Here is a 25801-nt window from a genome sequence, read left to right as displayed (position 1 = left end):
TGATGCTGAGGTTAGGGATGGGTGTGTGACTACTCTTGGACATGCCAGCATAATGAAGTAGGAAGTGTTGGATATCTTAAAATACATTAAGGTAGACAAGTCCCCTGGGCTGGATGGGATATATCCCAGGTTACTGTACAAGGCAAGAGAGGAAATAGCTGGGGCCCTAACAGATATCTTTTCATCATCTTTGAACACAGGCAAGGTTCCAGAGGACTGGAGAATAGCCAATGTTGTCCAATTGTTTAAGAAGGGAAACGGGGATAATCCAGGTGATTACAGGCTGGTGAGCCTGCGTCAGTGGGGAAGCCGTTGAAGATACTGAGGGGCAGGGTTTATTCACATTTGGAAGCGAATGGACCTATTTGTGATAGGCAACATAGTTTTGTGCGGGGAAGGTCAAGTTTTACCAACTTGATAGAGCTTTTTGAAGAGGTGATAAAATTAATTGATGAGGGATAGGCTGTGGATGTCCTCTACATGGACTTTAGTAAGGCATTTGACATGGTCCCTCATGGCAGACTGGTACAAAATGTAAAGTCGCATGAGATTCGGGTGGATAAAGAACTGGCTTGGCAACAGGAGATGGAGATTAACAGTGGAAGAAAGTTTTTCAGAATGGAGATCTGTAACAAGTGGTGTTCCACAGGGATCGGTGTTGGGACCACTGTTGTTTGTAATACATATAAATGATCTGGAGGAAAATGTAGATGGTCTGATTAGCAAGTTTGCACATGACACTAAGATAGGTGGAGTTGCAGATAGTGAAGGGGACTGTCAGAGAATACAGCAGATTATAGATAGATTGGAGAATTGGGCAGAGAAATGGCAGATGGAGTTCAATCCGGATAAATGCGAGGTGATACATTTTGGAAGATCAAATTCAGGTGCAAATTATACAGTTAAAGAATTCTTGGGAGCATTGACATACAGAGGAATCTGAGCGTTCAGACCCATAGGTCCATGATAGTGGCAATGGAGGTGGATAAGGTGGTCAAGAAGGCATACAGCATGCTTGCCTTCATTGGCGAGGCATTGAGTACAAGAGTTGGCAGGTTATGTTACAGTTGTATAATACTTTAGTCAGGCCACATTTGGAATATTGCATGCAGTTCTGGACATCACAGTACCAGAAGGATGTGGATGCTTTGGACAAAGAAGGTTTACCAGCATGTTGCCTGGTTTGGAGGGTGTTAGAGGTTGAAAAAACTCAGATTGTTTTCGTTGGAAAGATGGAGGCTGAGGGGAGATCTAATTGAGGTCTGCAAAATTATTAGAGGTATAGGCAGGATGAATAGTCAGAAGCTTTTTCCCAGGGTGGACGACTCAATTACAAGGGGACACAGGTTCAAGGTAAGAGGGAAAAGTTTAGGGAAATGTGCGGGGAAAGTTTTTCACGCAGAGGATGATGGGTGCCTGGAACACATTGCCAGTGGAGGTGGTGGAGGCAGGCATGATAGCAACATTTAAGATGTATCTTGATAGACACATGAACGGGCGGGGAATGGAGGGGATGCAGATCGTTTGGGCAGTAAGTTTAAATAAGGAATCTGAATCGGCGCAGATTTGGTGGGCCAAAGGGCCTGTTCCTGCGCAGTAATGTTCTTTGTACTTTATTTCTTTTTGTTTTGTTTTATTTTCTTTATTATTTTGAAGTAGCTTGTTATTTGAAACAGACTTTGTGACAATAAATATAGAGTCATCATGCTGTGTTAAAGTGTGCTTAAACTCCCTGCCTACAAGATCCCAGCACAACACAACTCCCTTGGCAGTGTTACAATATCAACTTGAGCAGACCTGGTGTCATCACAAAGCAACTTTCTATGCAAAGTGGCTACTCAAAAGACGGCCAGCATTAAATGGTTTTCATGCGTCAATAGCCAAGAAGATTGAAACAACAATTAGCAGTCTATTGGAAAGATTTGAACATGAGGATGAACATTTTTTAATTGTGGCATTAGTGTACACTGAACCAATGTGGTTCAGCAAACATAAGGGTGATGGGTAAAAGGAACTTGGTGCAAGATAGGAAATGGGAAGCAGAAATTTGGGTGAGCTTAAGGTTACGGAGGGTGGAAAATAGGATTTGAGAAATGATTGAATAATCAATATTCAACGAACAAAGCTGTAGGGTAGTCACTGCTGTGCAAAAACAGCTCATTCCACTATTCTTTCTTCCATTTACATCTGCAATAAAAACCCGGCATGAGACCATTGGCAGCAACTCCATTCCACACTGGCTTGTGAGCGTGGGCAAGCAATGTAAGAAACAGAAAATAACTGATGCAATTTTTGCTTTTCGCAGGACAAGTTCATCAGTATCACTTATTCCTTTGTCTTCAGCTAAATGGGAGAAAATGCCCTACTTTGAATGTGATTCAGATTTTAACTATTTCCACAATGTACCACAAGGGATGGGGGTTAAAGTTGTTACCTTAGGAAAGTTTCATCCTAGAGAATACTAGTAACTTCAAAATGACTCGCGTATTAAAATGCAAGAAAAATAGGAAATTTGATTTCCAGAAAACATAATGTGTGACTATGTAACACTTATCTTGGTGCTCTTATTATCATTTAAGGTGGTTGATGTTAGCTGGAGATATTCATGCAAGCATGCAGAGCTCCTGACTCGCAGAACTCAACTCCGAGAGGGATTGCTACGAGAAACTATTAATAAATTAAATTCTGAGGTCAGTGTATAACTGTTTGTGGCCTAGTTAAAATGCAAAATGTAAATACATATGTGCAAATGATTGCTATTTAGAAAATAAGAGTTATAGAAATGATGTCTGTGCCCACCTACTGATTCATTGCTTTAATATGCACAACCTAAATAGTCACTAAAATAGAATTACGTAATTTTGAACTTTGAGTATAAAAATCCCAGTTGCTCCTTACTTTGTTTAATACAAATTACTGCATAGTTTGAAATTGGCACATATTATTTTAAGAATGTGTGAATATGTTGACTTCCGGGTGCGGCGATGACCAGCTGAGTCGCACGTTTCGGCAGCTCCCTGTGAAACGGACTTTTGGGCTCTTGATAGGAGCCCCAACGGCAATTTTGACGGCTGAAAACACTGTGCGGTAAACCAGAAGGGAATCCCCCCTGGATACGGATGAAAAAAGGAGGAGAAAGTGGCCGGATTGCAGTGGATCCTTTGGAACAGCGGCAAGGAAGGCAAGCAAAAACCAAGATGGCGTCGGAAGGTGGCAGTTTAACATGGGGCCCTGAACAACAAGAGTTCTTGAAATGCTGTGTGGAAGAGATAAAAAAGGAAATGAAGAAAGAGCTGTTGGCCCCGATACTACAGGCGATCGAAGGGCTAAAGGAGGAACAAAAGACCCAGGAGCGGGAGCTTCGGGTCGTGAAGGCAAAGGCAGCCGAGAATGAGGACGATATACAGGGCCTGGTGGTGAAGACGGAGACGCAGGAGGCACATCAGAAACGATGTGTGGAAAGGTTGGAGGCACTGGAAAACAACGCAAGGAGGAACAACCTGAGGATTCTTGGTCTTCCTGAAGGTGTGGAGGGAGCGGACGTCGGGGCATATGTGAGCACGATGCTGCACTCGTTAATGGGAGTGGAGGCTCCGGCAGGACAATTGGAGGTGGAGGGAGCATACCGAGTTATGGCGCGAGGACCGAGAGCAGGAGAAATTCCCAGAGCCATAGTGGTGAGATTCCTCCGTTTTAAGGATAGAGAAATGGTCCTTAGATGGGCGAAGAAAACTCGGAGCAGTAAATGGGAGAACGCGGTGATCCGCGTTTATCAAGACTGGAGTGCGGAGGTGGCGAGAAGGAGGGCGAGCTTTAATCGGGCCAAGGCGGTGCTTCATAAAAAGAAGATAAAATTCGGAATGCTGCAACCGGCAAGACTGTGGGTCACATATCGAGGGAGGCACCACTACTTTGAGACGGCGGATGAAGCGTGGACTTTTATTGTGGAAGAAAAACTGGAATGAGTGGGTTATTAAAAAGAACGCTCGAACAAAGTGGTGGGGCGAATGTGGGGGGCAAAGAGGGGTTTTATGTACTAATCCTGCGATGTGGTAACTTTTCTCTCTCCCACAGGTGGTGATGGGGGGAGGTAGAGGAGATGGGGCGTTGGCCATTGGGGGCGGGGCCAAGGGAGAAGCGCGGGCTTGGTTCCCGCGCTATGATAATTATGGCGGGAATAGAGAAGCAGGAAGGAGGGGGCGTCGCACGGTGCGAGCCGAGGTCACGGGGGGAAGCCGAGGTCAGCCAGAGTTTGCTGACTTCTGGGAGCAACATGGGGGGAGTAATTACGCTAGCGGGGGATCTAGCGGGGGGGGTGGGAGGGGGGAATTACTGGGTTGCTGCTGCTGGGGAGAGGGGGGAGCGGGTACGGGAGAGGATGGGCGGGGGGGCACCGCCTGGGGGAGATACAGCTGCGTGGGAACTGGGTGAGGAGCTGGAAAAAGATGATGGCTAATCGACAAGGGGGGGGGTAGGAAGCCCCCCAACTCGGCTGATCACGTGGAACGTGAGAGGGCTGAACGGGCCGATAAAGAGGGCACGGGTACTCGCACACCTTAAGAAACTTAAGGCAGATGTGGTTATGTTACAGGAAACGCACCTGAAACTGATAGACCAGGTTAGGCTGCGCAAAGGATGGGTGGGGCAGGTGTTCCATTCGGGGCTAGATGCGAAAAACAGGGGGGTGGCTATATTAGTGGGGAAGCGGGTAATGTTCGAGGCAAAGACTATAGTGGTGGATAACGGGGGCAGATACGTGATGGTGAGTGGCAAACTACAGGGGGAGACGGTGGTTTTGGTAAACGTATATGCCCCGAACTGGGATGATGCCAATTCTATGAGGCGGATGCTAGGACGCATTCCGGACCTAGAGACGGGAAAGCTGATAATGGGGGGAGATTTTAATACGGTGTTGGAACCAGGGCTGGATAGGTCGAAGTCCAGGACTGGAAGGAGGCCGGCAGCAGCCAAGGTGCTTAAAGATTTTATGGAGCAGATGGGAGGTGTAGACCCGTGGAGATTTAGTAGACCTAGGAGTAAGGAGTTCTCGTTTTTCTCCTATGTCCATAAAGTCTACTCGCGCATAGACTTTTTTGTGCTGGGTAGGGCATTGATCCCGAAGGTGAGGGGAACGGAGTATACGGCTATAGCCATTTCGGATCACGCTCCACACTGGGTGGACTTGGAGATAGGGGAGGAAACAGGAGGGCGCCCACCCTGGAGAATGGACATGGGACTAATGGCAGATGAGGGGGGGTGTCTAAGGGTGAGGGGGTGCATTGAAAAGTACTTGGAACTCAATGATAATGGGGAGGTCCAGGTGGGAGTGGTTTGGGAGGCGTTGAAGGCGGTGGTTAGAGGGGAGCTGATATCAATAAGGGCACATAAAGGGAAGCAGGAGAGTAAGGAACGGGAGCGGTTGCTGCAAGAACTTTTGAGGGTGGACAGACAATATGCGGAAGCACCGGAGGAGGGACTGTACAGGGAAAGGCAAAGGCTGCATGTGGAATTTGACTTGCTGACTACAGGCACTGCAGAGGCACAATGGAGGAAGGCACAGGGTGTACAGTACGAATATGGGGAGAAGGCGAGCAGGTTGCTGGCACACCAATTGAGGAAAAGGGGAGCAGCGAGGGAAATAGGGGGAGTGAGGGATGAGGAAGGAGAGATGGAGCGGGGAGCGGAGAGAGTGAATGGAGTGTTCAAGACATTTTATAAAAAACTGTATGAAGCTCAACCCCCGGAGGGGAGGGAGAGAATGATGGGCTTCTTGGATCGGCTGGAATTTCCCAAGGTGGAAGAGCAGGAAAGGGTGGGACTGGGAGCACAGATCGAGGTAGAAGAAGTGGTGAAAGGAATTAGGAGCATGCAGACGGGAAAGGCCCCGGGACCGGATGGATTCACAGTCGAATTCTATAGAAAATATGTGGACTTGCTCGCCCCGGTACTGACGAGGACCTTTAATGAGGCAAAGGAACGGGGACAACTGCCCCCGACTATGTCTGAAGCAACGATATCGCTTCTCTTAAAGAAGGAAAAGGACCCGCTACAATGCGGGTCCTACAGACCTATTTCCCTCCTAAATGTAGATGCCAAGGTCCTGGCCAAGGTAATGGCAATGAGAATAGAGGAATGTGTCCTGGGGGTGGTCCACGAGGACCAAACTGGGTTTGTGAAGGGGAGACAGCTGAACACGAATATACGGAGGTTGTTAGGGGTAATGATGATGGCCCCACCAGAGGGAGAAACGGAGATAGTAGTGGCGATGGATGCCGTGAAAGCATTTGATAGAGTGGAATGGGATTATTTGTGGGAGGTGTTGAGGAGATTTGGTTTTGGAGAGGGGTATGTTAGATGGGTGCAGCTGTTGTATAGGGCCCCAGTGGCGAGCGTGGTCACGAATGGACGGGGATCTGCATATTTTCGGCTCCATAGAGGGACAAGGCAGGGATGCCCTCTGTCCCCATTATTGTTTGCACTGGCGATTGAGCCCCTGGCGATAGCGTTGAGGGGTTCCAAGAAGTGGAGGGGAGTACTTAGGGGAGGAGAAGAACACCGGGTATCTTTGTATGCGGACGATTTGCTACTATACGTGGCGGATCCGGCGGAGGGGATGCCAGAAATAATGCGGATACTTGGGGAGTTTGGGGATTTTTCAGGGTATAAATTGAACATGGGGAAAAGTGAGTTGTTTGTGGTGCATCCAGGGGAGCAGAGTAGAGAAATAGAGGACCTACTGTTGAGGAAGGTAACAAGGGACTTTCGTTACCTGGGGATCCAGATAGCTAAGAATTGGGGCACATTGCACAGGTTAAATTTAACGCGGTTGGTGGAACAGATGGAGGAAGATTTCAAGAGATGGGATATGGTATCCCTGTCAATGGCAGGGAGGGTGCAGGCGGTTAAGATGGTGGTCCTCCCGAGATTCCTCTGTGTTTCAGTGCCTCCCGGTGGTGATCACAAAGGCTTTTTTTAAAAGGATTGAAAAGAGCATCATGGGTTTTGTCTGGGCCGGGAAGACCCCGAGAGTGAGGAAGGGATTCTTACAGCGTAGCAGGGATAGGGGGGGGCTGGCACTACCGAGCCTAAGTGAGTATTATTGGGCCGCTAATATTTCAATGGTGAGTAAGTGGATGGGAAAGGAGGAGGGAGCGGCGTGGAAGAGATTAGAGAGGGCGTCCTGTAGGGGGACTAGCCTACAGGCTATGGTGACAGCCCCATTGCCGTTCTCACCGAGGAACTACACCACAAGCCCGGTGGTGGTGGCTACACTGAAGATTTGGGGACAGTGGAGACGGCATAGGGGAAAGACTGGAGCCTTGGGGGGGTCCCCGATAAGAAACAACCATAGGTTTGCCCCGGGGGGAATGGATGGGGGATATGGAATGTGGCAAAGAGCAGGAATAACGCAACTGAAAGATCTATTTGTGGATGGGAAGTTCGCGAGTCTGGCAGCGCTGACCGAGAAATATGGGTTGCCCCAAGGGAATGCATTCAGGTATATGCAACTGAGGGCTTTTGCGAGGCAACAGGTGAGGGAATTCCCGCAGCTCCCGACACAAGAGGTGCAGGACAGAGTGATCTCAAAGACATGGGTGGGGGATGGTAAGGTGTCAGATATATATAGGGAAATGAGGGATGAAGGGGAGACTATGGTAGATGAACTAAAAGGGAAATGGGAAGAAGAGCTGGGGGAGGAGATCGAGGAGGGGCTGTGGGCAGATGCCCTAAGCAGGGTAAACTCGTCGTCCTCGTGTGCCAGGCTAAGCCTGATTCAGTTTAAGGTATTACACAGGGCACATATGACTGGAGCACGGCTCAGTAAATTTTTTGGGGTGGAGGATAGGTGTGCGAGGTGCTCGAGAAGCCCAGCGAATCATACCCATATGTTTTGGTCATGCCCGGCACTACGGGGGTTTTGGATGGGGGTGACAAAGGTGCTTTCAAAAGTAGTGGGGGTCCGGGTCGAACCAAGCTGGGGGTTGGCTATATTTGGGGTTGCACAAGAGCCGGGAGTGCAGGAGGCGAGAGAGGCCGATGTTTTGGCCTTTGCGTCCCTAGTAGCCCGGCGCAGGATATTGCTAATGTGGAAAGAAGCCAAGCCCCCGGGGGTGGAGACCTGGATAAATGACATGGCGGGGTTTATAAAGCTAGAGCGGATTAAGTTCGTCCTAAGGGGGTCGGCTCAAGGGTTCACCAGGCGGTGGCAACCGTTCGTCGAATACCTCGCGGATAGATAGACGGAATGGGAAAAAGAAGGCAGCAGCAGCAGCAGCCCAGGATCGGGGGGGGGGGGGAGGAAACAGAAGGACTCTCAGGGTTGTTAATATATACTGTATAGTATGTATAGGTCGTTGCCACAGATAATTATATATTGGACTGTTAAATTATATTTTTGGAGAGTGTTACTTGTGACAAGGCAGTTGCCAATTAGGGCTAGTTTTCATTTTTGTTATTTATTATTTATTCATCATTTTTTTGTTTATATAAAATAGGTCATTGTTATTTGTGCTGTTATAATATTGTGTAAAGGATGCACAATGTACTGTGTTGGTTGACCAAAAATTTTCAATAAAATATTTAATAAAAAAAAAGAATGTGTGAATATAATAATGTTTACATTGTTTATGGAACTCTTCTGAAAGAGTAGAGACCAAACCAGGGGTGGGATTCTCCACTCCCGCGCCGAAGTGGCCGCGCTGTCGTGAACGCCGTTGAGGTTCACGACGGCGCGAAACGGTCCCGATCCCGACCGATTCAGGCCCTGACAATGGGCTAGGATCGGGGTCGCATCATCTACATGCGCCAGGCCTTGTCGCCCGCGCAAAGGCGGCGCCGCATAACTGGCGTCATCCGCGCATGCGCGGGTTGGCCCGCGCTAACCCACGCATGCGTGGTTGCCGTCCTCTCTAAGTCCGCCCCGCAAGAAGATGGCGGACGGATCTTGCGGGACCGCGGAAGGAAGGAGATCCTCCTTCAGAGAGGACAGCCCGACGATCGGTGGGCACCGATCGCGGGCCATGCCACATTTAAGATACCACCCGGTGCAGGATCGGCCTCAAGCCTGTTCCACTATTGAATAAGATGGTGACTGAGCTTGTACCTCAATTCCACCTTTCTGCCCTACCCCAATATCCTTTGATTCCCTTAGTGCCTGAAAATCTACCAATCACAGTCTTGAATATACTCATCAATCTCGCATCCACAACCCTGTAGCAGTGAAAATTTAAAAGATCCACAATCCTTTGAGGGAAGAAATCACTCCTCATTTCAGTCCCAAATAGCCACGCCTTTGTTTCATCCAAATGACTCAATCTCTGCATCTACCCTGTCAAGTCCTTTGCTTTCCAAAATAAATTGACATTTCAATGAGATCTCCTCTCATTCTTCTGAACTCCAAAGAATAGAGGCCCATTCTACTCTATCTCTCCTTAGAGGCCAGCTTTCTTATCTCAGGAATAAGTCTGTTAAACTTTTGTTATACTCCTGTTAAAGCCAACATATCCTTCCATGGGTAAGGGAACCCAAACTGTACAGTCTGATTTCACAAACCATGTATGATTGTAGCAAGACTTATTTACTCTTACCCCAACCCCCTTGCAATAAAGGCTAATATACTATTTGGATTCCTATTTGCTTGTTGTTCTTGCATTACACTTAATCAAAAATATATTTTTCAGTGGGATTTAAATTGATTTAGTTATAGTATAAGATGAATGGAACATAATAGCTTTACCTGTCTAATTAAGCTGAAACTTGGTTTCATAAATTGTTTTATAATTTCAGAGAAAACACTTCCTTCCACAAGACAGAAAGCAAGAACTTTTGGAAAGGTATATTGGCGAACTTGTAGAATTCATTTCACCAAAGACCCCAAAGCCAGGAGAGCTTGGTGGAAGGACATCAGGCTCTGTACTTTGGAGAGTATCTAGAGGAGAAACTGGAGCTCTTGCTCAGGTTGGTATGATCAAGTAAACTTGGCTGTTTGAGCCCATCTCTTTTTCAAGTCATTGTATTCTGATGATTGGAAGCTTTCCATTCATTTTAAAGCTTTCTTTGTACATTATGGAATTTATAATTCTTTATGTTGTTATCCTTTCCTTGTAAATATTTCATGTTTTGAGCATAATAAATGAAGTATTTCACCAAATTTGCAAAGAAATTGCTGCCAGCCTCCTGTATTCCAAACAAACTAACCCCAGCTGATCCCAAACAAACAAACCCCAGCTGATCCAATGTTTCCTCATAACTAAGTTTTCCATTCCTGGCAACATTTTGCAAATCCTGTGCCCTTTCTAGTGTGATCACATCCCCTCAGTAATTCCGTGACCAGAAGTGTATGCAGTCCTCTGAGGCTTAACTAGTGTTTTATACAGTTGGAGCACTACTTCCCTCCTCTTGTACTCTAGGCCTTAGCTAATCAAGGCAAGTATCCAATTTAACTTAGCCACCTTATCTGCCTGTCAATCTGGGATCTCTGGACATGGACTCCAAAGTCTCTCGGTTTCTGTTTCCTTCTCCGTACCCTACCAACCATTTATTCTGTATTCCCTTATCTTGTGTACCCTGCCCAAATGTATTCCCTCGCATATATCCAGACTGAATTCCACTTGCCACCTTTTCATTCATCTGACTAGTTCTTTGATATATTCCTGTATTGTACAGTCTTCTTCAAAATCAACCCATGGCCAATTTTCATACATTTCACAAACTTTTTAATGCCCCCTAAAATTTATGTTTAAATTATTGATGAATACCACACACAGCAGGGGACCCAGTACTGTGAAACTCAACTGGAAACGGCCTTCCGGACACACAAGCACCTGTTGACAATTACACTTTGCTTCTTGCCACTGAGCCAATTTTAGGTCCACCATCCATGTTCCCTTGGATCACATAAGATTTTAATTTTTTGACCAGACTGGAACTTTGTTAAAAGCTTTGCTAAAGTTCAGTAAGTCAAACACACTACTCTCATCGACCCTCCTTGTTAGCTGCCCCAAAAAGGTCAAATCAATTTAGTCTAACATCACTTTCCTTAACAAATCCGTAACTTATTTATTTGCATGTGTTGTGTTTTGGAAGTGTAATACTAGGGAGCTTGGAAATTTAAAACAATGAAGCTTTATGTACATTGTGTAATCCCTTACTTGGCTGTTATATTCTCTCGGTTTTCTGCGCTAGGACTTATGATGTCACTTTCGGTGAATACATTGTTATGGGCGAGGCGTTTTCAGAACCCCAAAATGTATCATGGAGTTCAACCAACCTCCCCTTTAATGTATTTGTTGCTTTTCCAAGCACACGGCTTGTTCTCCAGGTATAGGATTACAATTATGGACACGTGGGTTTTTAAGCACAAAACAGTGTTTATTCCATGAACTCAACTTAACCTCTTAAATAAACATTGGATCTCTTAACACCCCTTACTTCAAAGATAACCCCAAAAATATTACAACACTAAATAATCCTTCAGTTATTCCTTTCAACATCCATGAGACTTAACACCTTTAAACAGAAACACATCAGGTTAAAGGCATTACTTTTATGAGTTTAAATCACTCAAATGATCCAGAGATAGTCTTTCATGGCAGAGATCACAGCAGATCTAGCTCATTGCAAACACAGACACGCACCCAAGTTCTTTTTCAAACTGAAACTTCAAAATGGCTGAACTGAGCTCAGCTCCACCCACTCTCTGACATCACTGTTTTCTTAAAGGTACCTTGCTTAAACATCCATTTCTTAAAGGTACTCTCGCATGACACCTCCCCCCAAGAAAAAAAAACAAACCAGCAACTTCAAGATGGTTTCATTTTTCACTTTTGCACCATCCACTAAGGAATGTACACAGTAAATATACCTTTTTGTTTTAAAAGAACAACACGCAAACAGGTAAAACAACATAGTCCATTTTTATTTGTTCTTCTTCCTCCAACCAAAATCCTTCTCGATTGACAGTCTCTTTGAACAAAGTCTCTGCACGGTCCATCCATTCCTCTACTCCTCGGCATTTCTCTTTAGAATCAGATTCTTTAGTTCAACCTGACCACAGAGACCCTTGCAATTCTCCAATACAGGAACATTGGTTAACACAGCTTTCAGGCAGTCAAATGCCTGTTGAAAGTCCGCTGTCCATTGACATTTTTGACGTTTCTTTAGCAAGTCCATCAGTGGAGCAACCATGCTACAAATTGTTTGCACAAAGGGTCGATCAAATTCTTTCATGCTAAGAGATTGCATTATTTCCCTTCGTCTTGAGGGTGTTGCTAACTTTCTCCTTGGTTCAATTGCTCTGTTTTATTACCTTTGCTCTCGAGTCGCCAGGTATCTTTATGATACCGCCACAAGGTTCAAGTCCGAGTAATGATCAATGACCCAATACACCGATTAGTAAGATTTAAATCAAAGCACATTTATTATACACAGTAATCGCTACTCATGCACAAATTCTACGTCTAAACTACTTCTACAACTAACAGGCCTATACTTAACTTCGGACTGGCCCACCAGGTCAGGGGAACAAATGGCCTTTCGTTCGGGTTCTGAATCTGCGGGATTCGAAGTTGGTACGGATTGGTAGCTAGGAGCGCCTATCTCGTAGCGAGCGTTGAATTAAGACTTACGGGCTTTCGGCGATCACTGCACCGGTCACGGTCAATGTTGGTTCGCGTTGCTGGGTGACCCGGGCAGGAAGAAGAGGTGAAGAGGGCTGGAGAGAGCGATTTGAACTTAGGGCTTAACTCTTATAGTCCCCAGGGGCTTCCTGCCTTTCGGGGCGGACCCTGTACCTGGTTCCAAGTGATTGGACTTTGTCCCAATCGCTTGGTTCGATTTTCTCCAATACTAGAGCGGTTCCCTGATCGATGGGCGGTCTTGAGGTGCTCGTTCACCTCCTTTGTGTTGGCTCCTGCTGGTGCCGAGGAGTCTGGCTTTGCTTTGTGTGTCCAAAATGTTACTTATTGTTCCCTGGGATTGCTCATCAGTATGCAGGTGGCTGCTACTTTGTTATGCTGATGGTCGCTGGTATCGATGTTGTCTGGCCTTTGCAGAGGTAAATACACAGCAAACCTGCAGCTGCTGGTTTCTGTCTATGTTGACTGACTTTCCCATCAGCCTTTGCCGTTCGCCATTTTAAATCGTGAGTTGTCCAATTTAGGTGGCTTCAAGGGTATCGGAAACTCCGCAAGGAAAGTGATTCGGGCTTCTCCAAATTCACTTTCGGCTAGGTTCATCACCAAACCCGCCTCCTGAAGTCGATCGAAGAACTCCATACGATGTTTTAAATGTTCTTTCCATGTCTGGAAGTTGGAAATAAAAGCAGATTGTCCCACTTTCTCAATGCAATCCTTCAAACGTGGGATAGGATAAGAGTCCGTTCTTGAAACTGCATTCACCTTTCTATAGTCCACACACAACCGTTGGGTACCGTCGGTTTAGGTACCATCGCTTATGGGTGAGCTCCATTGGCTGCAACCCACTTGGTAAGCCATTGGTAAGCATACTCTCAATCTCTTTGTTAACCTGAGCCAATTTTAAAGGATTAAGTCTATATGGATGTTATTTGATAGGAACAGCATTTCACACATCTACATCATGCATAGCCATTTTAGTACTTCCCAATCTATCTCTACAAACTTGCCCATGTGATATCAATAACTCTTTCAGGTCAGTTCGTTTTTCCTCTGGACGGTAACTTAGCAATTCATCCCAATTTTTAAGAACATCCTCATTTTCCAATTTAATTTGAGGTATGTCAAATTCAGTCATCTGGATTCGGTTCGGCACTTTGAGTTAGAATCATTAAAACCTCCTTTCTCTCTCCTTCCCTTTCAAAGTACCTTTTAAGCATATTCACATGACACACTCAGTAAGACTTCCTTCTATCTGGTGTTTTTACCACATAATTCACCTCACTTAATTTCCTTTCAATCTGATACGGTCCACACAACCTAGCTTTTAAAGGCTCACCTACCACTGGTAACAACATTAAAACTTTATCCCCACTGGCAAAATAACAAACTTTGGATTTCTTGTCCGCTACCCGTTTCATCACATTTTGTGCAACTTTCAAATGTTGTCCAGCCAATTCACCTGCTCTATTTAATAATTCCCTAAAATTTGACACGTAATCCAATAGTGTAATTTCCGATTTCTCGCCCTCCAATTTATCCTTAATCAATTTAAGTGGTCCTCTTAACTCATGACCAAAAATTAGTTCAAAAGGACTAAATTTGGTAGACTCATTAGGTGCATCCCTAATTGCAAACAATACGAATGGGATTCCTTTATCCCAATCCTCTGGATAATCTTGACAATACGCCCTCCACATTGTCTTTAATGTCTGATGCCATCTTTCTAACGCTCCCTGCGATTCTGGATGGTACGTAGTTGATTTAAATTGTTTTATTCCTAAGCTATCCATAACTTCTTTGAATAACTTTGAAGTAAAATTCGATCCGATTGAATTTCTGTGGGTAGTCCATGTCTGGTAAAGAATTGAAGTAACTCCTCCACAATCTTTTTAGCTGTAATATTACGTACTGGAATGGCCTCTGGAAATCTAGTAGACACATCCATTACAGTCAAAAGATATTGATTCCCACTTATTGTTTTGGGAAGTGGTCCTACACAATCGATTAGGACCCTTGTAAAAGTTTCCTCAAATGCTGGACTGGATATTAAGGGCGCTGGTTTTATCACTGCTTGAGGTTTCCCTGTCACTTGACATGTGTGACATGATTGACAAAATTTAACTACATCTTTATGCAGTTCAGGCCAATAAAAATGTTTCTGGATTTTAGCTAGAGTTTTCCTTATTCCCAAATGACCTCCCACTGGTACCTCATGTGCAACTCGCAACACCTCCTTTCTATACCCTACCGGCAATACTACTTGATGAACTTCTGCCCACTTTTCATCCGCCTGCATGTGTACAGGTCTCCATTTTCTCATCAAGACATCACGTTTATGGTAATAACACTCTGGTATACTCTCAGATTCCTCTTCCGTATCTGCTTTCTGATATATCCGTTTTATTTCTACATCTTTCTGTTGTAACTCCGCCAATTTTCCTGAGCTAAAAATACCCGCCTCATCCTCCACCTGTTGTTCTTTTTCAACCATCTGATCAAACATAGTTTCTGATAATTGCACTTGAACTTCATCTTCACTCTTTGATTTTGCCTCTTGTCTTAACCTGTGACTTTGCGATCTTGTTACTACAGAATCTGGAAAAAATCCCAGGATATTCGTCCTTCAACCCTTCAGTTGTCTGATTTTCCACTGGCTTATCAACCACAGTAGGCATCACTCCCACCTGCAATCCAGCTATATCAATACCCAAGATAAACTGTATTCCTGGACAAGATAGTTCCTCTATTACACCTACTACCACTTCACCACTCTTCACTGGACTTTCCAACAATACCTTATATAATGAACGCTACTCCTCTCACCCTGAATTCCATAAATCACCACCTTTTCTGGCAACATTCATCCCAAACTACATAATTCCTCATCTCTTACCATTAAAGGTTGACTAGCCCCTGTATCTCTTAAAATTGTGACTTATTTACCTGCTCCTCCTGATTCACATGAGTAAACTTTACCCACACAAGTAAATTCTTTAAAGACATCTGGCACCTTCTTAACAATTACGTCTTGAACAGGCTGTACAATCGTTTGCACCTCCTTCGTTTCCCTTGGGCTTTCCTTTACCACTCTAACAAATCCCACTGTCTTATCCTGTTTTACCACATCAGCCCTTCCAGTGCTTTTCTTCAACCACCAACACTGTGACTTTACATGGCCTAGTTTATTACAGTGAAAACATTTGAAACTTTTCATTTCTTTTACACCCTCCTAGATTTATTTTTTGATCTGAGGTACACTCTCTTTATTGTCTCCCATCATATCACCTTTACCTTTACCACTTGAGTATTTCTCATGTCCCCAGTTTCTATCCCTCACCGGCTGAAACTGATGTCGGAAATCAATCTTTGATTTATGAACTAACTCATAATCGTCTGCCATTTCTGCTGCTAATCTCGCAGTTTTAACCCTCTGTTCTTCCACATGATTTCTCACTATATCAGAAATTGAATTTTTAAACTCCTCCAAAAGTATAATTTCTCTGAGAGCTTCATACATTTGGTCTATTTTCAAAGCCCTTATCCACCTATCAAAATTACTCTGTTTGAGCCTTTCAAACTCCATGTATGTTTGACCAAATTCTTTCCTTAAATTTCTGAACCTTTGCCTGTAAGCTTCAGGCACTAGCTCATATGCACTTAAGATGGATTTCTTCACCCCCTCATACGTTCCAGATACCTCCTCCAGTAGTGATGCAAACACTTCACAAGCTCGACCTACCAGCTTTGTTTGAATCAGTAACACCCACATGTCCTGTGGCCATTTCATTTGTTTAGCTACCTTCTCAAATGAAATGAAAAAGGCTTCTACCTCCTTCTCGTCAAACCTTGGCAATGCTTGGACATATTTAAATAGATTCCCACCAAGCCTTTGACTATGACACTCTTTCTCACTATCCTCCAACTGTTCGTTTCCCTTTCTGTCTGCCAATTATAACTGACTTTCATGTTTCATGGCCATTTTCTGAAGTTCAAACTCCCTCTCTTTATCTTTTTCCCTGATCTGTATCTCCCTTTCTTTTTCTTTTTGTTCTGCTAAGGCTATTCTTTATTTTCTCCTTTCTTCTCTCTTTTCTTTTTCCTCTCTCTCTCTTTTTCCGCTCTCTCTCTTTTGTATTCAAGCTGCTTTAATTCGTTCTCATGTTCCATTTGTTCAATTTGCAACTGAATTTTTGCCATTTCCAATGAGTCAAATGGTACCTCGGGCAACTTTAAATGCTTAACCACCGCCATTTGCATTTTGTCAGGTAATGTTAACTGCAATGTTCTTGCCAAATCTAACAGTCTGCTTTTCGTCTCTGTCCGTAAGGTAATCCGTGTGACATTCTCCACCCCCAAAAACTTCTGAGCCTCTGAAAGAGCCATTGTCCACAACACACTCCCCACTTAAACTAAAATACCACACCGGAAAAGCAACAATCCTTCACTGTCTTTAAGTTCACAAAAGCCAATCCAATAGATAGACTTTTATCCCGGACGAGCCCCCTATTGTTATGGGCGAGGCGTTTTCAGGACCCCAAAATGTATTTGTTGCTTTTCCGAGCACACTGCTTGTTCTCCAGGTGTGGGATTACAATTATGGACACGTGGGTTTTTAAGCACAAAACAGTGTTTATTCCATGAACTCAACTTAACCTCTTAAATAAACATTGGATCTCTTAACACCCCTTACTTCAAAGATAACCACGAAAATATTCCCACACTAAAAAATCCTTCAGATTTCCTTTGAACATCCGTGAGATTTAACACCTTTAAACAGAAACACATCAGGTTAAAGGCATTACTTTTATGAGTTTAAATAACCCAAATCATCCAGAGATGGTCTTTCATGGCAGAGATCACAGCAGATCCAGCTCACTGCAAACACAGACACACACCCAAGCTCTTTTTCAAACTGAAATTTCAAAATGGCTGAACTGAGCTCCACTCCACCCACTCTCTGACATCACTGTTTTCTTAAAGGTACATTGCTTAAACATCCATTTCTTAAAGGTACACTCACATGACAACATTAATACAACAGAGCTTCACTAGAGCTAATAAGAATTAATGCAATAACATAACATTTCCTCTCCCCTTTAATTGAGCGCCCCCAACAAGTTCAAAACAAGTTTAACATTAACAATGGGCGATAAGTCAGTTGGTTTGCAGGTCGTCGTTCTCGGAACAGTTGAAAGCGAACCTCTGGTGGCGTCTTCTTCACACTGGTGGTAACCTCTGCTGTTTTCAACTTCGCACTAACATCATCTGTGTTTGGTTTAACCAGCGTTGGCGTAGGAACTAGAGGTGTCCATGTGCCTTAACAGAAGATGGTGTTATTTTTCTCATTAGTGTCGGTTAGTGTCAGGGTTGTAGGAAAGGTCAAGTCATGACTTTGTAGAGGTGAACCTGGATTTGCACAAGCCCTGATTCCGTTCTTCCAGCCAGCAACTGGTCTGCATGTCTCCTCAAGAAAACATCATCTCTGGTCTGGACAGAATAAGAGACAGATCCAGTCTGTGCAAGGATTGTTGCAGGAACCACAGTTCAAATGCCACTTCTAAATAAAGTTAACAAAACCCATGTACTTGCTTAGCTGTGTGGAGACTTTTGAAGAGCGTTCCTTTCAAGAACAGATCCAGTATACTTCTCAACCTAACAGCATTTTGCAAAGCACTGCTGTTCAACTTAAAATCCTGTAACGACTGCAAAACCACAGACTAACCTGGCTCCTCCCATTAATTACATCATCTGTATCCCACTAAGTTCCATGACCTGTTTAGCTAAGATGAGGCACAAGTTCCTCAAATTATTTACACCAGGAAATCTCCAACAATCAAAACACTATTTCATTAGCCCTCTATCTGTAACCAAGTACGTGGTTAAAATCAATAATAATCTCTTTTACGACTTCTTAATTACAGCTTTAGCAGACACATGGTCTGAGTTCTTTAATAATATTACTGCAACAAATGTATACCTTAACCCAAGCTTTTAAAAACATTATTGCAACAGATATAAAATATAATATATAAGAACTTCTACATTCATCACACATCAAATTTAAGTAACGCTTCTTTAGCTTGCACACTAAAGCACTATTGCATTGGTCCGACCACTTCCACTTCTTCTACTGACATAAGAAGTTATGCAATGGTTTCAGAATTGTTGGCAAGTTTGGAACAAATCTTCCATAGTAGTTCAATAATCCCAGGAAGGAATGTAACTGGTTAATATTCTGAGGTGCAGGCATCTCTGTCATGGCCTTAACCTTTGAAGGAGATTCGTGAAGGCTAGTGTCGTCAATTACAAGTCGCAAATACTCAGCGGAGAATTAGAAGAACTCGCACTTGTTCTTACGGACTCTCAGACTTAATCTTCCAATCTCTGGAGAGTGACATCCAGATTTCAAAGGTGTTCCTCTTCATCTCTTCCAGTGACTAGGATGTCATCCAGATAGCACTGGACTCTGCTCAGTCCACTCAGGATCTGATCCATTGTTCTTTGAAATAATGCAAGAACTGATGTGATACTAAATGGCAATCTTCTATTTAGGAACAACCCTTTATGTATCACAATTGTCAGAAGTTCCTGTGATATCTTGTCCACATTCATCTGTAAGTAAGCTTGGCTCACATCAATTTTGCCAAAATGTTGGCTTCCTGCCAATCCTGCAAACAAGTCATCAATGTGAGGTGATGGGTACTGCTCAGCACATGACACTGGATTTATGGTGACCTTAAAAGTCCCCGCAAATCCTTACGGGTCCATCTTTCTTGATGACTGGAACTATTGACGTGGCCCATTCACTGATGCTGACAGGTTCCAAGACTCTAGACTTAACAAGTCACTCTGTCATCCAACACCTTTGGCCTAATAGCATATGGTACAGACTTTGCCTTGAAGCATTTTACTTGGCTTCCTTTTACTTTCAGTTTAATTGCATGCTCCCTCATCCACCATCGAACACAACAGCGTGCTTCTTAATTTTTGCGAGGCCAGATTCTCCATTGATCGTCACATTGACTTTTGCCCAGTCCAGTCGAATCTTCTCCAGCCATCAACCTATCAATGCTGGATAGTGTCACTTTGCTACATATAGAGACAAATCTGTTGTTTGTCCATTACATTACACAGCTACTTCAATGCAGCCCTTCAGTGGAACCACTTCTCCGATGTTTGTCTTCAGCACTATCCTTGACGGCCTTAAGGCAATATGTTTAGGTTTCTCCATGTAGACAAACTGTGGCACCAACAAGACTGCTGCCCCAGTGTCAACCTCTATCCTTACTGGCTGTCCATCCAGTATCGGTGTGAAGTGCCAGCAATGGCTTGCACTTTCAGTGGCAATTCCTCCTCTGACTGAGTCGCTTCATTTTCCTCTACCCTTTTCTACAGCATGGATGTTCCTCCTTTTATTTTGTTTAAATGCTTCCCTGGTTTGTTGTTTTTCCTTAGACCTTGCTTTTTCTACCTGCGGGCGCACACTGTCCACTTTGTCCACAACTTCGACATAACATGTCTTTACACCACCATTCAGCAGCAGAATGCCCTGGCTTTGCACATCGGTAACATGTATGAATCAAGATTTTTGGGTGTCAATTCAGCAGTCATTTTGTGTATTTGAGCACACATACTCAATTGCTGAACTTCCTTTGTAGCCAGTGCCATAGAAACAGTGATTTCCATAGCCTTCTGCTGATTAAGATTACACTCAAACGTTTCTGTAACACTTCGCTGCATAGACTACAAACCATAAACCACAAGCCAACCTGTCCAGAGTAGTGTCATTCACCACATCTCCAAACACTAAATATTCTGACAGTCTTTTGAGCACAGCCCTGAATTAAGCAATTGACTCCCTTCTTGGTTTCTTTTATGGAATCTAAAGCACTCTGCAATCACCAAGGGTTTTGGCAAAAAAATGTGCTTGCACAATATTTACAATCTGCTTGTATACCTTAATACCTGGCTTCTTGGATTGCACTAAACTACAGACGAGATTAAATATTTTCCCCCATCACGCTCAGGAAAGTGGGCACCATAATATTTTTTGCTACTTTGTCTGCCTATGCAAAATCGTCAAATGCTTAATATGGGAGCTCCATCGCTCCACATTTTCGTCAAAGGGTCCCACAAAGCCAACAACACCTGCCATTTTTCTGCTAATGGAAGTTTCCATATGAACACTTCGTAACAGCATTTTCAACAGCTACCTTGATTCCCTCACAAGGCAACAACCTGAGCTTCAGCCTCTTATTTGTCACAGACAACTGTGTAATTTGTTCTGCAAGCAGATTATCGTTACTCCCGTCCACCTAGCCCGTTAGTTCCCCATGTCGCACCAGGTGAAAAATATTCCTTTCTAACTTTTCTCGATAAATTCCTTCTTCCATGGTGGCCAGCCAGCATATGTTTATAGTCCTCATCGCCAGTTTTTATGTTGTGTTTTGGAGGTATGATACTAAGAAGCACGGAGGTTTAAAACAACAGAGTTTTATTTACAGTGTGTTATCTCTTACATGGCTGTTCTCTCTCCCGCTCAAGAACTTCTGACGTCACTTCTGGTGAATACATTAATACTACATAGCTTCACTAGAGTTAAGAACTAATGCAAATATATAACATCATGCAGAATAATTTATCATGTGTAAAATGAGACATTTATCAAACTTGGAGAGGTTGCTGAGCAGAAAGAAGAAACTAAGTTTCTCCAATAATGTAATATGTTTTGTGGTACCGGGCATGATATTTCACTTTATTGTTTTCTTTCTGCACAGAACACAGGATTCACTTTCATTGCTACAGAAAAAGAAAAAGCAGCAAAATTGTTTCATATAAAATACAATGTAGTAGAAAACCATTATATTCGAGTTTCCAACAACAATGAAATCATTAACGACTGGGAAAAAGGTGCATGGAAAATGGATTCTGTGGTTCGAAAAGTTGAACGAGATTGGAAAATGGTATGAATTTGCAGCAAGGCTCTTTTTCCACATTTGTACATACCTTCACAGTTCGAGTAGGAATTCTGATAAATATTGAATACTATATCAGAGATATACCGATTAGGGATGATGAATATAGTTCTGAACATATTTGCATCATAAAGTATTTTTCTATATTTGGTTTTCTGCTAAAACTCCACTGAAGTAAAGTGTTTTACCTGATTGTAACAGTATTGTGGAGTGGAGAAATGAACAACAGGGAAATTCCTTTGTACGAGCCTGGTCGAGATCTGAAACTCATCATTGTGAAGATTACAGTGTATCAAGATTTTTGTAGCAGAATGCGTTGTCATGCTATACTTGTGAGAAAGGGCACATCATTTAATAAATTTGATGGCATTTCTAAGGATAAAGAAAAGTAATATATATTTACCATTTGTATTTTCTTTTAAATAATTCAACTTCATCAAAGGAGTGTCAAAGTTTTCAAATGGCACTTCATGAAAATTAACCTCATTTCATTTAAAAAGACAGTGCAAGATTAGTCAAAAGAGTTTTGAATTATTTGGCTATGCATTTGATGCTTATCACTCTAGTATAGCTGAACATGACTCCTTAAACTGGTTCTATAATATAAACAAAATTTGGTGTAGAAAAGTTTTACGAACTTGATGTATATTATTTTCTTGGACAGGTGTACATAGCTCGGGCAGAAGGATCATCATACGCTAAAGTCAGTTGGAAGTTTGAATGTGGATCAGTGGGTCTAATGATTGACAATGTTTCCATTCGATCCAGCAGTCAGACATTTCAAACTGGAAATGTTCGATGGCATCTAAATTCAAACTTAGTCAGTGTTGATCTAAATGGAGGTGCGTATTGCTGTATTATTGAATTTGACAATCTTTTCCTCTTGACAAAGGCACAATTTAGGGGGGAAATCAGTGTAGTAACAATGTTCATTTTTATACATCTTTCTTTAAATTAGATCAAGGTACTCATTCATTCCCTAATTTTAATGGATCTACCGAACTAATTTTGGAGGCTGAGCTAAGTGGTGGAGAAGGAGATGTTGCATGGCAGCACACCCAACTCTTCAGACAAAGTTTGAATGATCGTCAGGAGTATCCCATGGAGATCATTATAACTCTTCAGGATGTTTAGATTAAGTATGAATTTTCACTAGCCTGAATAGAAGTTTTCAATCACTTAAACCATTTATTTTTTTATATTAATGTATTCAATAGAGGCCTTTACACTAAAAATATTTTCAGTATCATACTTTTGGATGCAGTTAAGATTTTGAATATTTTTTGGAACTGTGATAGGAGTACTTGTGTACAATGCAGAATATCAGTAAAATATAAAATAGCTTTACCTTCTTGTACCATGTGGTGAATAAAGGTTGAGAACTTGTATTTTGTACTGTTGTAAAATATCCAATATGACTTCTCAAACTAAAAATATGCGCAGCACAAATTGGCTTCCACATATACTTATGAGTCATTACACTTCAAAATAAATTAATTGGATGCTGTGTGTGGTTAAGTATCTTCAGAATATGATTAGGTGCTATATAAATGCAGCATTTTATTTTTAAACCATTGTTAAACACATTAATGTTAACTTTTATCTTTGTAAATGCTGTATATTGTATTTTTTGGGTCTTTCCTCTGGATTTTTATATGCGTTCGACAACTTAGACTCATACTTCTGGGTGATTTTTTGCTCTATATGTCCTGGACTACATCTTTATCTGCCCATTATCTAAGTAATTTGTAATGAGACCAGGAGTCAAACAGAAAATCTCCATTGCAGAGGAGTAATATAATGTGCACTTCCTTGACTTTGAACTGTATAAGCGCTGCCTCTCCCATTCACATTTGATATTCATCAGTCTTCCAAATGTTGTGCTGTATGTATTCCTAATGTAGAAGGTCAGTATCCTTCCTGTTTTGCAAACCACAGTGATGTTGAATTATTATGTTGTAACCATGCATGATCATGCTTTTTCCAAAAGACATGCATTTTAGTTAGAAACTAAATGCAACAAACTACAAGAAGTCATAATAAACTTGCAAAACTGGCAAACAAACTTTAATATAAATAACTGAGGGAGTGCATTTCTGGAGGAAGAATATGGAGGCCACTTATTGCTTAGATACTAATGGGAAGAGTACATAGGTAGGAGCTGAAGTAAGCCATTTAACTCTTCAAGCCTCCTCTGCCATTCAATAAGATCATGACAGTCCAAAGATGTGCAGGTTAGGTGGATTGGCCATGATAAATTGCCCTTCGTGTCCAAAATTGCCCTTAGTGTTGGGTGGGGTTACTGGGTTATGGGGATAGGCTGGCAGTGTTGACCTTGGGTAGGGTGCTCTTTCCAAGAGCCGGTGCAGACTCGATGGGCCGAATGGCTTCCTTCTGCACTGTAAATTCTATGAAACTATGACTGACCTACTTCCACTCCAACATCCCACACCACCCCCCTTAATTTTCTTTAATACCCCAAAATGTATCGACCACTGTCTTTTATACTGAGCATCCACAGTTCTCTGGATTTGAATATTTCAAAAGTTCACAACCCTTTGAAGGAAGAGATTTCTCCTCCTCTCTGCTGAATGGTTGACCCTTTATTCTGATACAGTGGCCTATGTTCAAGATTCCCCAGTGAAGGGAACCATTTTCTCAATATCTACCCTGAGGAAGGTCCTTAAGAATCTCTTGTGTTTCAATTAGATCATCTCTTGTTCTTCTAACCTCTATCCAGTAGGCCTAGTCTACTGAATCCTTGCACAACAATTCCCTCATTCCAAGAACCAGTCCAGTGAGCATTTGTTATGTTCCCTTTAGGATTAGGGTTATGTCCTTCCTGAGATAAGGAGACCACACCGTATTCCAGATATGGCCTCACCAATGACCTGTATGATTGTAGGAAGACTTTGCTGCCTTAATTGCTTGTTAGACCAGCGTGTTTAATTTCTGTGATTCATGTATAAGGTCACTCAGTCTCTCCAATAAAAAAAATATTTTTTATTTTTCCTGCCAAAGTGGATCATTTCACATCCTACCACCTGTGTGTCATCTGTGGTGTTCTTGCCTATTTTCATAACCTGTCTCTGTTCCCCTGTAGCCTCTCTTTGTGTTGTCCTCCTGCTTAATTTACCATCTCACATATTGTCTGAGAACTTTGATACAGTACAAAACCTAGTGAGGTCACTAATACAGATTGTAAATATCTGAGGCCCTGTACTTATCCTTGCAACACCCCAGTGGTTATACCCTGACAGCCTGAATACATTGTGTTACTGCTCACTGTTTTCTGTCATTAACCCCAATCCTCAATCCATGCTAATATATTAATCTCAATCCTGTGTCCTAATTTTGTGAATTATTTCTTCTATGTACACTGCAGGAACTCACAAAGGCTCCTTAGCCAACAGCTTCCAAACCTATGACTACTACCATCAAAGAGGAGAAAGGTAGCAAATACATGGGGACACCACCACCTGGAAGCTCCCCTCCAAGCCACTCACCTTCCTGACTTGGAAATGTATCGCCGTTCTTTCACTGTCGCTGGGTCAAAGTTCTGGATCTCCCTTTCTAACAGCAATGTGGGTGTACCTACACTACATGGACTGCAGCAGTTCAAGAAGGCAGCTCACCATCATCTTTTCAAGGGCAATTAGGGATGGGCAATATATGCTGGTCTGGTCAGCAAAACCCACATCCCTTGAATAATTTTTATAAAAATTCTCAAATGCTTTTTGAAAATTCAAATATACTATATTCACAGATTCACCCTTATCCTACTCATTACATTTGCAGTACTGTGCGCAGTTCTTTTTTCTAAATTAAACTAAGGATATAATAATCTTTCTTATTGTCACTACTTACACTTACATTGCACCTTTAACATTGCAACCTGAAGGGCAGCATGGTCATGCAGTGGTTTTCACTGCGCCGAGGACCGAAGTTCAATCCCGGCTCTGGGTCACGGTCCGTGTGGAGTTTGCACACACTCTCCGTGTCTACATGGGTCTCGCCCCCACAACCCGAAGATGTACAAGGTAGGTGAATTGGTCACACTAAGTTGCCCCTTAATTGGAAAAAAATAATTGTGTACTCTAAATTTATTTGTAAATTGCAATCTGAAGGTGCTTCACAGGAGTGTTATCAAACACAATTTACTGCTGAGCCACATTAAGCAGGTAGTAGGGC

At 42.8% G+C, this 25801-nt stretch overlaps 1 protein-coding gene across 1 annotated transcript in view; it reads left to right on the top strand.

The window, feature by feature from the left end:
* The window catches only part of ngly1 (N-glycanase 1), a 79953-nt gene extending 54499 nt beyond the window's left edge, over positions 1-25454 (top strand). The window contains exons 8-13 of the mRNA XM_072509329.1: positions 2580-2690; positions 9787-9957; positions 21413-21598; positions 22275-22452; positions 22569-22749; positions 24996-25454. Coding sequence (XP_072365430.1) covers positions 2580-2690; positions 9787-9957; positions 21413-21598; positions 22275-22452; positions 22569-22744 — 822 coding nt within the window. The 3' untranslated portion in view covers positions 22745-22749; positions 24996-25454. The remainder of the gene's footprint in view (positions 1-2579; positions 2691-9786; positions 9958-21412; positions 21599-22274; positions 22453-22568; positions 22750-24995) is intronic.
* The last annotated feature ends 347 nt before the right edge of the window (positions 25455-25801 follow it).

Source organism: Scyliorhinus torazame, chromosome 6, assembly GCF_047496885.1.
Source record: "Scyliorhinus torazame isolate Kashiwa2021f chromosome 6, sScyTor2.1, whole genome shotgun sequence".
In the NCBI taxonomy this organism is placed as follows: domain Eukaryota; kingdom Metazoa; phylum Chordata; class Chondrichthyes; order Carcharhiniformes; family Scyliorhinidae; genus Scyliorhinus; species Scyliorhinus torazame.
The sequence above is the reverse complement of the archived record's forward strand: the minus strand, read 5'-3'. Positions and strand labels throughout refer to the sequence as shown.